Source organism: Notolepis coatsorum, assembly GCF_963971535.1.
Source record: "Notolepis coatsorum genome assembly, chromosome: 2".
NCBI lineage: Eukaryota > Metazoa > Chordata > Actinopteri > Aulopiformes > Paralepididae > Notolepis > Notolepis coatsorum.
In genome coordinates this window covers 76,677,294-76,692,776 of record NC_140166.1, presented here as the reverse complement: position 1 = coordinate 76,692,776, position 15,483 = coordinate 76,677,294, and the positions used below count along the sequence as shown (strand labels likewise).

The 15,483-nt window shown below is 41.0% G+C and overlaps 1 protein-coding gene across 1 annotated transcript in view; it reads right to left on the bottom strand.

The window, feature by feature from the left end:
* Nucleotides 1-1,907: 1,907 nt before the first annotated feature.
* The window catches only part of asb7 (ankyrin repeat and SOCS box containing 7), a 42,172-nt gene continuing 28,596 nt past the window's right edge, over nucleotides 1,908-15,483 (bottom strand). Inside the window, exon 5 of the mRNA XM_084307308.1 lies at nucleotides 1,908-4,172. Within this exon, the coding sequence (XP_084163434.1) occupies nucleotides 4,033-4,172 (140 nt within the window). The 3' untranslated portion in view covers nucleotides 1,908-4,032. The remainder of the gene's footprint in view (nucleotides 4,173-15,483) is intronic.

Here is a 15,483-nt window from a genome sequence, read left to right as displayed (position 1 = left end):
ACACGTCATCACACAGCGACAAAAGCCAGGAATGTTATCTTCAGTTTATTCACACATTTTTACAATTTGCAAATCTGCATATTATGTACATTCAGTAGTTGATGGTGTGGAAGACTTGTTTGAGAGACATGCATGAGCTGTTCCCTGACTAAACTGACCCACAGTCTGCTGAGCGACCAATGGCGCTAAAAAAAGGCAAAGTCTGTCTGAAAGCTCGTACTGGTGGTACCCACTAAATACACAATACCTAAATATCGGGTAGTAGGAATGCACATACTACCTACTAAATAGTATGCAGCACAGATATGCAGACTACCTACTAATAGTATGCACTAGGAATAGACAGAAACTCAACATATTAAATCTCATTCCATAATGCAAGACAGACATCGGAGTCACACGCGTCGTACTCCCTAGTTTGTGCAATATTTTAGTAATTCGACGGCGTGACGTTCACAGCTGGTAGTTAAACTGTGCACTTAGAAGTAGGCAGTATATGAGCTTTGACTGTGCACTTAGAAGTATGCAGTATGAGCTTTCAGATAAAGGGCACAGCCTCAATCACACAGTACACCAACCTGTGCACCAAACTCACTCACACCGGGGGGAACCTGCACGCCGTACAAAATGGCATTGTATCTTATTTAGAAGCAGATACAGTGTAAATGGACAACGGAGTCCCACGTGAAATGTAACTGAACTGCGGAGGGGGAAGGGACCGTGACGGAATGGGAGTGAAAAACGGAAAGCAAATGGTCTCCCTGCATTTCTACTCTCATCTGGGGACGCCGGGGTGTCAAAATACAGTGTTTCATTCCAAAATGAGACATCCCCCATTTGCAAAGAAATGACACCGGCTCTTTTAAAAGTAATGGCTGGCTTTAAAAGCATATAATACTATGAGGTTATTAGCTTTCTTAAAGACACAATGAAATGGCGTTTTGAGAGCATCTAGCTTCCATATCGTGACATATTTCTGAATTAAACAGGATAAGCAGGGCGGGGAAATAATGATTCCATGGGAGGGATATAAAGGGAGGAATTTGATTGGACACTTAGCTCTGTGCATGCTAAAAGTGACATTGATTGATGGGTGGATGTCATATTATTGATTATTGAATTTTTTATGCTCACTGCTCGTACATGCTTACGTAAGCACACAAACAATTTTGTTTTACAGGCAGAAAACACGATTGGATTTTGATATAATAATGAAGAAATGCGAGTTTTTGTAATTCTCTTGGCATACATTGTTAAATAGGTGCACAATATGACCGGGAATTTATCCAAAAGAGAAACAATTTCTTGGGATCATTCTTATTTTGGAAGATACCAACAGATGAGTTGTAATCAGCATTCTTTACAAAATGGATGGCATTTTGGAATAACCCACTTCTATTGGTTGGAGCTGTGAGCCAACATGGATGGAACACATTGTAGCCAAAGCAGCTGGGTTTGAATGAGTCTGCTAAATAATTGTGTGCCATCCAGACTATACTGAATGGACAGTGAAGAGAAGAGCAGAGACCTGTTAGATCAAAGCCTGAAACCATAATGCACAAATAAGCAATATACACAACTACTCACAGTAGTGAGAAGCTGCTGTAGTTAGTTCAACCATAAAGTATAGAAATATCACCCTCAAGAAACATGCACAACAACCTTGATGTGTAATTACAGACGTGGTGCAAAACAAACAAAACCTGTAAACATCTTTAAAATGGATTTGTGGCACTCTAAAACATTGAAAACCCAATCCGATTGAAATGATAATCAAATAATTTCACCACGCTGAAAATGAATTGATATGCTATGAAGCTATTCGAATTTAAGAAGGGCGCCAACATAAACGTTAGCAATTTTAACACAATTTATTTGCATTACATCCTTTTTATTACAGAGTTTTTATTACTTATTCAGACACAAAGACAAAACTTCATTGTTATGTGAATATTTTAGTGGATTTGGACACTCTTTAGGCCCCAAATTCTCTATTCATCCCCTATATATCTTTTTTTGTTAGTATCTAATAAAACATGATTCACAGTTTGGTCTCAATATCAGTTACCTGTAAGAGACAATGTCATTTTAAGAAAGCCCCTTCCCTAAAATAAAAATACAAAAAAAAAACTGTATTCAAAATTATTATTGAAAACCTGAATATTGTAACTCTCAGAAGGACTTATCACTCACACAAAATAACCAATACATGGATCACACCAAACAAAGCACAATACTTTCCAACAAATTCCAAATACATTAATACAGGAGATCATCGTTTAAATAAAATCTACAAAAATATCTGCTGTACAATATGACAATTATTTACAATTTGCTTCTAGTGATTGTGTGTCCATGTTAACCATCATAGACACTTGACTGAGTGAATACACAACTCCTTATACACTGCAAAAAAAATCACAATACACGTAAACAAGTAATCTGATCTTGTATTGAGTTTTGAATTATTTTTCTTGTTAAAAAATCTGCTAAAGGAGATAATGTCACTTGTCCAATTTACCTTGTTTCAAGGATTGAGTTAAATTACCTCATTGGGAGATTTAAATGTTTTCTAAATAATGAAAGAAATTAAAAAGAAAAATGTAAGACTCAATACAATAAAAAAATTCCTCGTTAAGAAGGAGATTTTGCACTATGTGAATGTTTTTCATAAAATTATAGTAACAATGAGACTAGTTTGCAAGACTTTGATGTATGGTCGAACAATGTGTTGCTTTGAAATCAAGGACTGCAGTATGGTTTAGTTGTTCAAACAGGCAGTATAAAACAAGTCGTATTCAACTAATCTACATTTAACTTCAAAACAACAGTTATCTTGTTCATGTAATGTTCTTATTAGAGTCATTACAATGTAACAAAGGCATTTGTGCAACGTATTCCTGTATGATAGCATAAAGGGATGAGGCAATATGACCACTCTGATGGTTGATCCACCTTGTGTTTCTCTAGAGCCCTTTAGCTACCCTGGATATTATGTTAACAAGCAAACTAGTCAGTTAGCCAAAGTACTGGGGAGGTTAAAGTATAAATTGAAGAAACCCAAGGCACTGTTCTGAGAAAATGTAAAACCCCTTTGTTGAATCGATTAATTCATATGGCAAAGCATAAAGGACAAAATGCAAGATTGCCTTTGGAAGTCAAGTCATAATGCATTTGCCTTTTTATTTTTATTTGTATTAACTGTGCAATATGCATTAACTACTTGGTTTTCATTTTCTAGAGGAACGTGCCTTGTGGACTCTTTGGATTTCGATAACATTATGTGTGCTTCCCAATGCACTTGTGGCCTCTATGTATAGAAAGAGCAGCATTACTCTTCTCTCACTACCGTTAGAAATATCTGGATGTTTTGAGTCATTTGTTAAAAACAAACATCATAACCTCATTGGAGCAGAAGGCAATCTAACAAATCAAGGACAATATCAACCGACCTTTATGGGCGACAATGTCAACGGTAATATCGACGCAAAACCTCCCATCTGAAAATGTCACTCTTGAGGATACCCAATACAATACACAGCATTTGGCTTTTGGAAGATATCTTGCAGACGAGACTGACTACGGTAGGTGCAGATAGGAGGTTTCTCATCATCCAAAAAGAAAAATGAAGAATCTTGAAATTTAGCAGCTAGGAGGTTTTGCCTTTCAGCCATCGATATCATCTTAACTGCCATCAAATAAAAGATCTCCCCCCACACAACAAGCATACTTACTGCATTATTTCATCAATCACCAGGCATGATTGAAAGGCTAACGTGAGATGGATCAATTTCTCAACTCTCCCAAGCACTCCCAAGTACAAAAACTACGTGGACCAGGAGAAGAGGTACGAACTTCACTCATCTGCGTGTGGAACTGGACTAACAGAAACGTCTTTTTAGAAGTGTACAAAACCAAACCTGTGCACCTTTTCCACCCAGCTTCAGAGAGAAGGGAAAAGGGACACAATGATTGCATAGTCTTTACTGAAACCAGAGAGCGTTCTCCCGTTGGCTCCGAGCACGCCCGCCGTCAGACATTGTCAAACTTGTGTTTTAGATAGTCTTTCATGACCTTAGCGATAGGGAGATCTTCCAAGAACTTCAGGCTCTGAAGGCCAATGCAGTGACGGATTTTTATCCGACACAGATCTTGAAGAGTTCTAGGTTGTCCTGAAAGAGAACAACAAAAACATCATGAGTTATTTTTTTCCTGAAAGATGACATAGTTAAACAGACAATACTTTTACATACCCCTTATAACGTGAAGATAAATACAATTATAAACGATACTGGTCAACCACAATACCCTGACCCATCATATATATATAATTTTTTGTTGTTGCTGTAATTGAATGTTTCTGCCTTTATCCATGTCATTACATGACAAAAGTTAAAATATGCTAATGTTTCATCTCCTTGTCTCTCAATGCTATGTGGCTTATGAAGTTTATAATCTTTGTACTAGGTAGTGCCTTTTTTTTGGCCTACAATAACTAATGTCCCTAACTGACTGAAGGTCCCCATTGTTGAAACAAGCGTGGTCTAGCTTAACTAGTCTTGCTCTTTTAGTTTTTAATTGTTTACATATAAAAGGAGAGCAGGAAGCCCACTCTCCTAGTGTTTGTAATTCCTTTTTTAGCAAATCTTAATTTTTTTTTATAAAATTATGAAATATAAAACACATGACACCACACAATAATAATAATAGACACGACTTCACAGGACAATAATAACACTAACAATAACAATAGAATCACAAAAATAATAGACGTAAAAATCTAAATAAATATAATTATTTTACTGCAGACACCACAAAAGGGGGTTAAAAGGGTAAACCTTCTGTCGTGTGGCAGTGAAAGGGTTAATGTTTGTTTTATGTTTTATTGAGACAGCAGGAAGGCCAAGAGGGTGGACACGGTGAGGGAGATGCAGGAAAGATCCGATCCCAGGCCTGCAGAGGAACCACAGTCAAAGCCGTTGTCCTGGTTAAAAGAGCAAAACTAGCCACAGTGTTCGGTTATGGAAGCTATTCTACTGGACTAATTAGTAGTCTGACTATCTAGTCTCTGGCCGTGTGGGAGATGTCTTCAGGTCAGCTTTCTCACTTACTTATTTTTACTTTTTAATTTACTTTCCTATTGTACTATAACTTTATTGCCTATATTATGTCTTCTACTATTACCATGTACCTCCACCCCCCCCCCCCCATGCTGCTATGATGCCTGCATTTCACCATGGGGATCAATAAAGGAATATCTTATCTTACTTGACTCATTACATGTAGAGTGATAGTGCATTTAAAAACCACCCACATTGCATCCTTTCACACTCTAATATCAATATGAATTAAGATTATAATTGCACAAACCAAAGAATTGCCAAAGGCACATCTCTGAATCCCAGAAAAAGAACCCTCTTCTTACATGTATCAAGTAATAGAATATGCTCTTATAAACGTCTTCCTGAGGTTTTCAGCAGCTGCCAAGGTCAAACCGCACCCACACAATGTTATCAAACTGTTTGGGAAGAAACCTCCAGGAAGTCAGCCCTGCAGGTGTCATCAGCTTTAAGAGGAGCCACTCCTGTTGCCGTGGAGATTTCCCTGTTCCCCTCTCGGCCATGGGAAAAACCCGCAGCCCAGCTGGGGGAAGAAACCACAACAAAGGGCCCGGCACAGGACACAGCTGCAGGTCTGTCTACTGTCACAGGAGCCCCGCGTCTCCCCTGCGCGCTCACACACACACGACACACAGAGGTGACATGGTCAGGAGGACACCAGGTCTGTCTACCATCAGAGCCCCACTTCTCCCCCGTACAGCCAGGACACCAGGTCTGTCTACCGTCAGAGCCCCGCTTCTCCCCCGTACAGCCAGGACACCAGGTCCGTCTACCATCAGAGCCCCACTTCTCCCCCGTACAGCCAGGACACCAGGGCCCTCATTTATCAAGTTTCCTCAGAAAATGTTCTATTTCCACTAGGGCTGTCTTAAATACTTCGAAGCTTCGTTCGATGGCACAAGCTTCGAACATTAAAAAAAAATCGAAGTAAAAAAAAAAAAAAAAAAAAAAAATTTTCCCAATTTTTCTTTTTACTTCGATTTGTGTGTGTGTGTGTGTGTGCGTGTGCGTGTGTGTGAGAACTACCCATCCCAGTTAGGACAGCCGAATCCCGTCCAATCTTTCGCCGTCGACTAAAGACTCACTTCTTCAACCATTATCTGAAATGATTAAAAAAAAAAAAAAAAAAAAAAAAGAAAAAAAATCTAACCGTGACTAACCTTACTGTCATGCACTTTTCCTAATAAACTAACCTACACTGTAACACGCAACACTTTGATAAACATTGTTACTCAGCTGATAGAGTTGTACCCTTCTTGCTGTCTTGTTGTACAGAACTTGTAAGTCGCTTTGGATAAAAGCGTCAGCTAAATGACTAAATGTAAGTGTGTGTGTGTGTGTGTGTGTGTGTGTGTGTGTGTGTGTGTGTGTGTGTGTGTGTGCATGGGGCCATTGGGTGGGGCCGGGGGACAAATACACTGGAGGAAAGTAACCCAGCTCAGCACTGCCCAAATTATATCATCACTATTGCCTGTTTGAAGGATATCATCCTCAAATACATATACACCTACATGCCTTGTAGAATTCCACACATAAGAAAGAAAGATGCTGGGATGAATAAACAAAATAGGAAATAAAATTTAGATACGGTGCTACTGAGATGTTTTGGTGAGTTCTTTGTTTTTTTGTGGAAGTTGCCCTTCTTAAAAATGCATGAACATTCACTGATAATTGGTCTGTAGTGGAGTCTACAAGGTCTACATTGCCGGACCATGTAGAATCCGGACCTTGTAGACTGACATAATTCTGTGCATAGTTTAGTCTACACAGGCCATATTTCAAATAATCAAAATCTTACTTCATTCATCTTAAACATTCTTGATTTGGGGGATTGGTAGTTCCCATGAAATCTGAAGTTGTTCAAACGACAACAGCGATCCACCTTGAATTAAATCACACAGCCGAGTGAAACCTTGTTGGCTCAGTCACGAAAGGGGCTACTTAATTAATTAATCCAACCCACTTTATTTATAGAGCACATTTAAAAACAACAACGTTTATGAAAGTGCTGTACAAGTCACACAACATAAGATAAAAAAAATAAAAAAAAATAATATTTTTTTTAATTAAAAAAAAAATAAAAATTCGCAGCTTCGAATTAAAATCGAAGCTCGGCCCCGAAGCTTCGATTGCCAAAAAAAGCTTTGAAGGTCAGCCCTAATTTCCACACGTAAGCACAGAATTTAGAATGTGTACACGCACAAAAAAAACGGGATTTATCACACGTGCGTACACAGGTCCTACGCACACCTGTCATGATAAATATCACCTTGGTCCTACGCCGAGGCTCGTGCACACTTTCACGTATTTGCATACCAAAACCGCCCCGATTAACCATATACGGTAATGGAACACCCCCATGAAATGTGGAAAAATGGACTAAACCGAGGGAAGCGTGTTATGAGACAGGCTGACAGACGTGTACACGTACGGTGATGTCGGATATGATATCTATTAACCATTGCTGCCTGGGCAGCGCAAACACTAATAAAGACTGTGCTGGAATATGACTGCCTTTTTCCGTTTTGTTTGATTAATACCCAGGGATTAAAGTTCTCCTCAATTTTATTCCAAATCGCGACGGATTTTCCGTCAATTTTCTACCTGCTGCATATGATTTCTAGAGGCATACAATCTATTTTGATGTCAGTATTGGGTAGCCTATATAAACAATAATACAAGAGCATATACAAGAACAATGAATCTCACTGCCATGTATGATGTAGCCTGCCTATGTGATCAATACAAACTGAATTCCATCATGTTTGTGTGCGGGAGCTCACAAGGCTGTTGTCACAATGGGTGGTACAGTAATAACAGTCTACACAATATCACGATGGACCATGCCATGTAGCCTATGTTCTATTATGACATGATCTGTGACGACAAATGTTCTAGAATGTTTGATTATGACAGCATGCCTATGATCAATAAAAACGCGAACTTGAATCCCATCATCATATTTACATAGTCTGTCCACTATCTTTATTACTTTGTTATTCCCCCCCCCCCCCCCATCTATGTAAAGCGACCTTGCATGGGACTCTTGAAAGGCGCTATGTAAAATGAAGCTATTATTATTAGGGATGTCCGATATTATCGGCCGACAGATATTATCGGCCGATATCGGCAGTAAAATGTGATATCGGAAAATATCGATATCGGTAAAAAAAAAAAAAAAAAAAATAATTTTTTTTTTTTTTTTTTACATTTATTTAACCTTTATTTACCCAGGCAAGCAAGTAAGAACCAATTCTTATTTTATTTATTGTCAAAAGTATGCATGTTGGTTTAATTCAACAACAAGAGATATGTAATGTTAATTTTTACTTTTTTAATTATCATATTTTGCACAGATAATGCTTACATTTAGAAAGCCTTTTGAATGCATCCAGTGAAATTATTAGTTACCTGAAATTATTCAGTTTTTTTGGGGGGAAACCCTGCATATATCGGTATCGGTTGATATCGGTATCGGTATCGGTATCGAAATTAAGAGTTGGACAATATCGGAATATCGGTATCGGTAAAAAAGCCAATATCGAGCATCCCTAATTATTATTATTGTTGTTGTTATTATTATTATCATGTCTGTGTGCTGAGCTCAGTGAAGTTTCAACGGAGCGAGGTAATCTATTCTAATCAACAAATTGAAGTAGAAAGCATTCCGTTGTGGCCAATCTTATTTGGAAACATTACATGACACAAAATAATAGTATGTCGCTTTTTATTTGAAACAATATTTAATGGCGTTTGGAGGTGGGTGTTCCGCTTCTGCCCCCTGTGCCAAACAAGCAAGCTAACCTCTTGTTCCCGCATGAGCCCGTTATAATTACACTACTGTCGCTATTTTACAATGAACTATAATGAATTACGGGTCATACAGAAGTTGAACACGCCAGTTAATGGCTGAATGAATGAATGAAAACTTTATTTAACAGATTGCAGAATGGGTACAATACAGTAGTGTTGTCAAAAATATCGAAGTATCGATACATATCGATACTGAATATTTAAAACGGCTTCAATACTCATTTCCCGAAGTACCGATACTTTCTGCAGTATCGGTACCAGCTGGCTTGCTCCCGCAAGTTGTTGACAGACGCGCTGCCAGAGCCTTGCCCTTCCGCCTCCTCCTCCTCCTCGCTCAGAGCAACAGACACAAGCTGCTGCAGCCTCCTCGTTGGAAACGGGGTAGTTGTGTCGAGTTCATGCGTGTACTGGTGTAGTGGGCTCGGCTTGACGTTACTCCGTTTCCATGAAGTAATAGGTAGCCAGCTAGCTAGCATTAAGCTAACGGAGGAACGACAGCTAACGTTAGCTAATAATAGCGTTGTTTACAAACTGAAAAGACAGGGCTGCGCTGCCCGGCTGTGAGGGGGAGGAGGAAGAGAGAGAGAGAGAGATTTCTCCGGAGCTATGCTCGGAGCATTTATTAACGCAATGTTGTTGAAAATGTAACGTTAATAAATGCTCCGAGCATAGCTCCGGAGAAATCTCTCTCTCTCTCTCTCCCTCTCTCTCTCGCTCGCTCTCTGGTCATAACTAGAAAGGTGCGCTCAGTAGACCTAAAATCTCCAGCAGCCACTCTCTCTTTCTCTCTGATCTAAAGATAAACAAAGGGTTTTAAAAATTTATTTATCTTCTCGTATAGTACCAGAGAGAAGCTGAGGAGAATCAACCAGCAACAAAAGCAAAATTTGTTAAAAAAATATATATATATATATATATATTATAATAAAATTTTTTTTTTTTTTTTTTTGGGTATTGAAAGTATCGAAAGTATCGATACTTTTCAAGGTATCGTATCGAAGTCGAAATTCCAGTATCGTGACAACACTACAATACAGTACGGCTCAATACACACAATTGTTAAGGGGATGCAGACCAGAGAAAGACTTTTGTCTTGTTTACATCAGGGTCCCCCAACTCGAGTCCTCGATATCCTCGCGGACGGACCAGTATACCTTTATATCATATTCATAGTTTACTCTATCAGCCTACCAGCATGTAATACATTCTTTGTTAGAACTCAACTCGTTATTATTTTGCGCATAGATTGCAGAAATACGGGGACGTTTTGATTTAGGCTTTGACACAGAATACAAGTCATGAATGATATCACCCACACAATATATGCTCTGTGTCCAGAGCATGTATGCTTTTCATTAATTTAAGACACATTTATTGCAAGGGTTTTGTATACACATACACTCAACAAATAACCTCTGTCTGTTCTCGTTGCAATGCGTTTATATCGTGGGTGTTCATATGACTTGTATTCTGCTTACAGCTTCGGGGTTCCACTTATTACGTTTAACAATGGCAAAGCCTTTTAAATATAATCAAAACGTTCCCGTATTTCTGCAATATATGCGCAAAATAATAACGAGTTGAGTTACGCGGAGCGCAGTCAGTGCTTATTTCCACGTTGTAAAAATATTCTACCACCGGGCGCCAACTACGCATGGTCCGACCTGTGCTTAAATATACACACAAAGTCAAGCACAAGTTCAAATAGATAAATCCCACACTTTGCTTAGGAATGGTCGTACGCACGGCTTAAGCACATATCTGTGCGTACGTCAGGTTGATACATGAGGGCCCTGGTCTGTCTACCATCAGAGCCCCGCTTCTCCCCCGTACAGCCAGGTGACACCAGGGCCCTCATTCATCAACGTGGACGTAGAATATGTTCTATTTCCACACGTAAGCACGGAATGTAGAACTAGTGTACGCACAGGGAAGTCGGGATTCATCACACTGTGCGTACGCAGGCTCTACGCTCCTCCGTAGAACTTTGTTCTACCGTCAATGCTCGTGCATGATTATCCATATATGGTCATGAAAGTGAGGAAACACCCCCCATGGGATGTGAAATAATGGACTGACCCGAGCGGATCTCTGAGAAACTCCACGGAGAATTCACTGCTGTCGAACCAAGAAGACACTATCGCGTATTATGGGATAAATAAAAGGCGGATTTGTAAACGGTGATGTCAGATATCAACACTCCCTAAGAACATTGCTGCAATTCTGCCTGGACAGCTCAAAATACTAATAAAGACCGTTCGTTGACCACTGTTTGGCGTTGGTTGTGTGTCATTATAACCGTGCTGTAATATGAATGCCTTTGTGTTCGATTGGCTATATGATTTTTAGAGGCATCTATTTTGTTGTCGGCTAATAAAGACCGCGCTGGAATATGACTGCCTTTTCCTGTGTTGTTTGATTAATACCCAGGGATTAAAGTTCTCCTCAATTTGATTCCAAATCGCGATGGATCTCCCGTCAATTTTCTACCTGCTGCATATGATTTCTAGAGGCATACTACAATCCATTTTGATGTCAGTATTGGGTAGCCTACATAAACAATAATACGAGAGCTATACAAGAACAATGAATCTTACTGCCATGTATGATGTAGCCTATACGCCATGTGTAGCCTGCCTATATGTGATCAATACAAACATGAACTTGAATTCCATCATGTCTGTGTGCGGGTCACTGCGGGAACTCACAAGGCTGTTGTCACAATGTAAATAAGAACGTGCACTGAAAAGTTACAGTATGTAGTTGGTTGATCATTTGTATGACAGTCAGTAAACCCTTGCAAAAAGTATCCGTTTTATTTAATGAATTGAAAACATTCAGCATCGCCTTCCTCCCGGCATCCAGCAATAACATGTATCAGGCAAATGCGCATCGCAACATTGACTGAGTGGAATCCCTTTCTATTCACATAACTGCATTTGTGATGGAGCTTTGACAGCTACAGTAACAAGTCTATTGGTCGATCCATCTCCAATATCACGATGGACCGTGCCGCGGTGGCAAAGACCCGAGGGTGGAGAGGATCTTGAATGAATTCCATCATCATATATATATGTTGTGTGTCTGTCCACTATGTTTGTTACTTTGTTATTCCCCCCCCCCCTATCTATGTAAAGCGACCTTGGGTCTCTTGAAAGGCGCTATATAAAATGAAGCTATTATTATTATTGTTATTATTATCATCACATCTGTGCGGGAGCTCACAAATAGACTGTTAGTCTCAGTGAAGTTTCAACGGAGGTCATCTATTCTAACCAACAAATTGAAGTAGAAAGCATTTCGTGACCAATCTTATTTGGAAACATGACACAAAATAATTTGCTTTTTATTCGAAACAATATCTAATCGCGTTTGGAGGTTGGAGGTTGGTGTTTTGCGTCTGCCCCCCCGTGCCAAACAAGCAGGCCAACCTCTTGTTTGCGTGTGAGCCCGTTATAATTACACTACTGTCGCTATTTTACAATGAACTATAATGAATTACGGGTCATACAGAAGTTGAACACTAATGCACGGAAGCTTATTTCCGCCTTGAAACTAATGCAGGACTGAGGAGTGCTTATGCGTAGTAACGATATTCTACCACTGGGCGCGAGGTATGCCAGGTCCGACCTGTGCGTAGATGTAAGCACGGAGTCAAGTTCAAATCGAAATTGATGAATCCCACTCTTTGCTTAGAAATGATCGTACGCACAGGGTAAGCACAGATCTGTGCGTAGAACACGTTGATGAATGAGGGCCCAGGTCTGTCTACCATCAGAGCCCCACTTCTCCCCCGTACAGCCAGGACACCAGGTCTGTCTACCATCAGAGCCCCGCGTCTCCCCCGTACAGCCAGGTGACACCAGGTCTGTCTACCAGCATGAGCCCCGCGTCTCCCCCGTACAGCCAGGACACCAGGTCTGTCTACCATCAGAGCCCCACTTCTCCCCCGTACAGCCAGGACACCAGGTCTGTCTACCATCAGAGCCCCACTTCTCCCCCGTACAGCCAGGACACCAGGTCTGTCTACCATCAGAGCCCCGCGTCTCCCCCGTACAGCCAGGACACCAGGTCTGTCTACCATCAGAGCCCCGCTTCTCCCCCGTACAGCCAGGACACCAGGTCTGTCTACCATCAGAGCCCCGTGTCTCCCCCGTACAGCCAGGACACCAGGTCTGTCTACCATCAGAGCCCCGCTTCTCCCCCGTACAGCCAGGACACCAGGTCTGTCTACCATCAGAGCCCCGCTTCTCCCCCGTACAGCCAGGACACCAGGTCTGTCTACCGTCAGAGCCCCGCTTCTCCCCCATACAGCCAGGACACCAGGTCTGTCTACCATGAGAGCCCCGCGTCTCCCCCGTACAGCCAGGACACCAGGTCTGTCAAACGTCAGAGCCCTGCTTCTCCCCCGTACAGCCAGGACACCAGGTCTGTCTACCATCAGAGCCCCGCTTCTCCCCCGTACAGCCAGGACACCAGGTCTGACTACCATCAGAGCCCCGCTTCTCCCCCGTACAGCCAGGACACCAGGGGCTAGATCCACAAAGAATGGACTGCACAGAGCAAGTTGCACCCTTACTTACAATTCATTATTAATTGAAAATGGGGGACCCTGATGTAAACAAGACAAAAGTCTTTCTCTGGTCTGCATCCCTTTAACAATTGTGTGTATTGAGCTGTACTGTATTTATAGGAGCCAAAGCACTCATAAGTTATACCTTATTTCTATTGGCTTAGTTGCCTACATTGTTAAAGTCTACATTTCAGAATACAATGGGGCTTAGCTGTATATTCAGGTTATTGTATTATATTTAGTGGGAATGTTTATAATGTTTATTTGTATAACCTTGCATTGAAACGGCATTAGGAATATTGATTGGATTTTGGATTTTATTTAGCTCAGAACTGTTTATAGGAAATTAGTGTCACTTTCCCTTTAACTCATTCAGAGCCACGCCCCTTTGACCATATTAGGGCTAGTGTGCCAGTAAGGAAGTCAATAGGAGGACGGGGAAATTTGCGAACGCTTAAACTATATCTTAAATTATGGCTATGGGTCTAAAACACCCCTCGCTTATCAATGACTTGCAGTCAACATGTAGGAAACGGATAGTTTTCTCATTGGTACATTTCCGTTTTATACCGTTTTGAATACGAGTATAGTTTGCGATTTCTAGTAATTCCAGAGAAATTCCGCGATAATAGCTCTTTAGTGGAATACACAAAACGTTGTAATTTTTCGGCTGATTTAAAATAATCGATTTTCAAATAAACGCTAGATTATCAATAGTATATGTGTACTTATGCATGCTAGAGAAGCGGGCTGAAAAATCTATTATCCATGCCGTGGTCAACGCTAACGTTACACACACTGGCGGAGAAAAAAACATCTGATTAACCCAAGACTGGTAAAATAGAGTCCTTACCTCACATCAGATGTTCTGCAAAAAGATTAATCCAATTCCTGATCGCCATTCCAAATATTGATCGCGTTTATTGATCCAACGTTATAGTCCAAAACACATAATCGAAAGCTGCTCCCAGCCTCCCCAGTGAATGTGGTAACAGCTACTGCTTGCCCGAGAAGGGAAACCCCGGGAGCAGAGTTTTTTTCTGATGCACAGCCCCACCCAATCCAATGATGTGCAATACCATCCGGGAGACGATAGGCGGCTGTATTTGCCCTTTTCGAGCTCAGACCCATTCCCAATGATAACGTCAGGCTGGATGGATGAAAAATTAATGGATATTGCTAATAAAAGAAATAACGATTAAAACCAGAGTTTTCTCGGGTCTTGGCACTCAACGCATGGCGAGTTAACACGACTAATCTCGTGGTTGGCACTGAATGGGTTAAGAGCCGGCGAGTCAGCTGTGATTTTGGAGACTGGGAAAATACAGTTTTCTTAACTTGTAGTAGTAACGTGAATAGTGAATATATTTCGTGGCAGTAAACAGCCAAACACGTTTTGGTGTAGGAAAATAGCTTTAGGATCACTTCTGTAAAGAGGACTTCGCTGTGGAAGAGAAATAAACCGTTTGGATATCTTTGTTTTACACCGGAGTGGCTGTGGACATTATTTTCCTGCTATCAATGAACGTACTACTCACGACTCGAGTAAGCAACTTTTATTTAAATTTTTTATCTACTTTTTCTCCTATTTTTCTCCCATCCCAATTTAGTCATTATGCCAATTCCCCCCTCCCCTTCCTGGTCGTTGCGCGCATTTGCCCCCTACTTTCCGGTCTAGGGAGCCCTGAAGTCTATCAGATGCTTCCTCCGATACATAGGAGACAGCCAGCAGCCTCTTTTCACCCGACAGCGCGGACTCTCGTTGGTGAAGTGTAACGTGTGGGAGGATCACACTACCTTCACCAGTTCCTTCCCTTGCTGTGCAGGTGCCCTGACCGACCTGTAGGAGTCGCTGTTTACAACGACCAGGATACCACCCACCGGCTTCCCACCCACTGACTGCCAATTGTGTCAGTATGACGACCGACCAAGCCGGAGGTATATCTATGTGACTAGCTACCTAACGTTGGCTCTGCC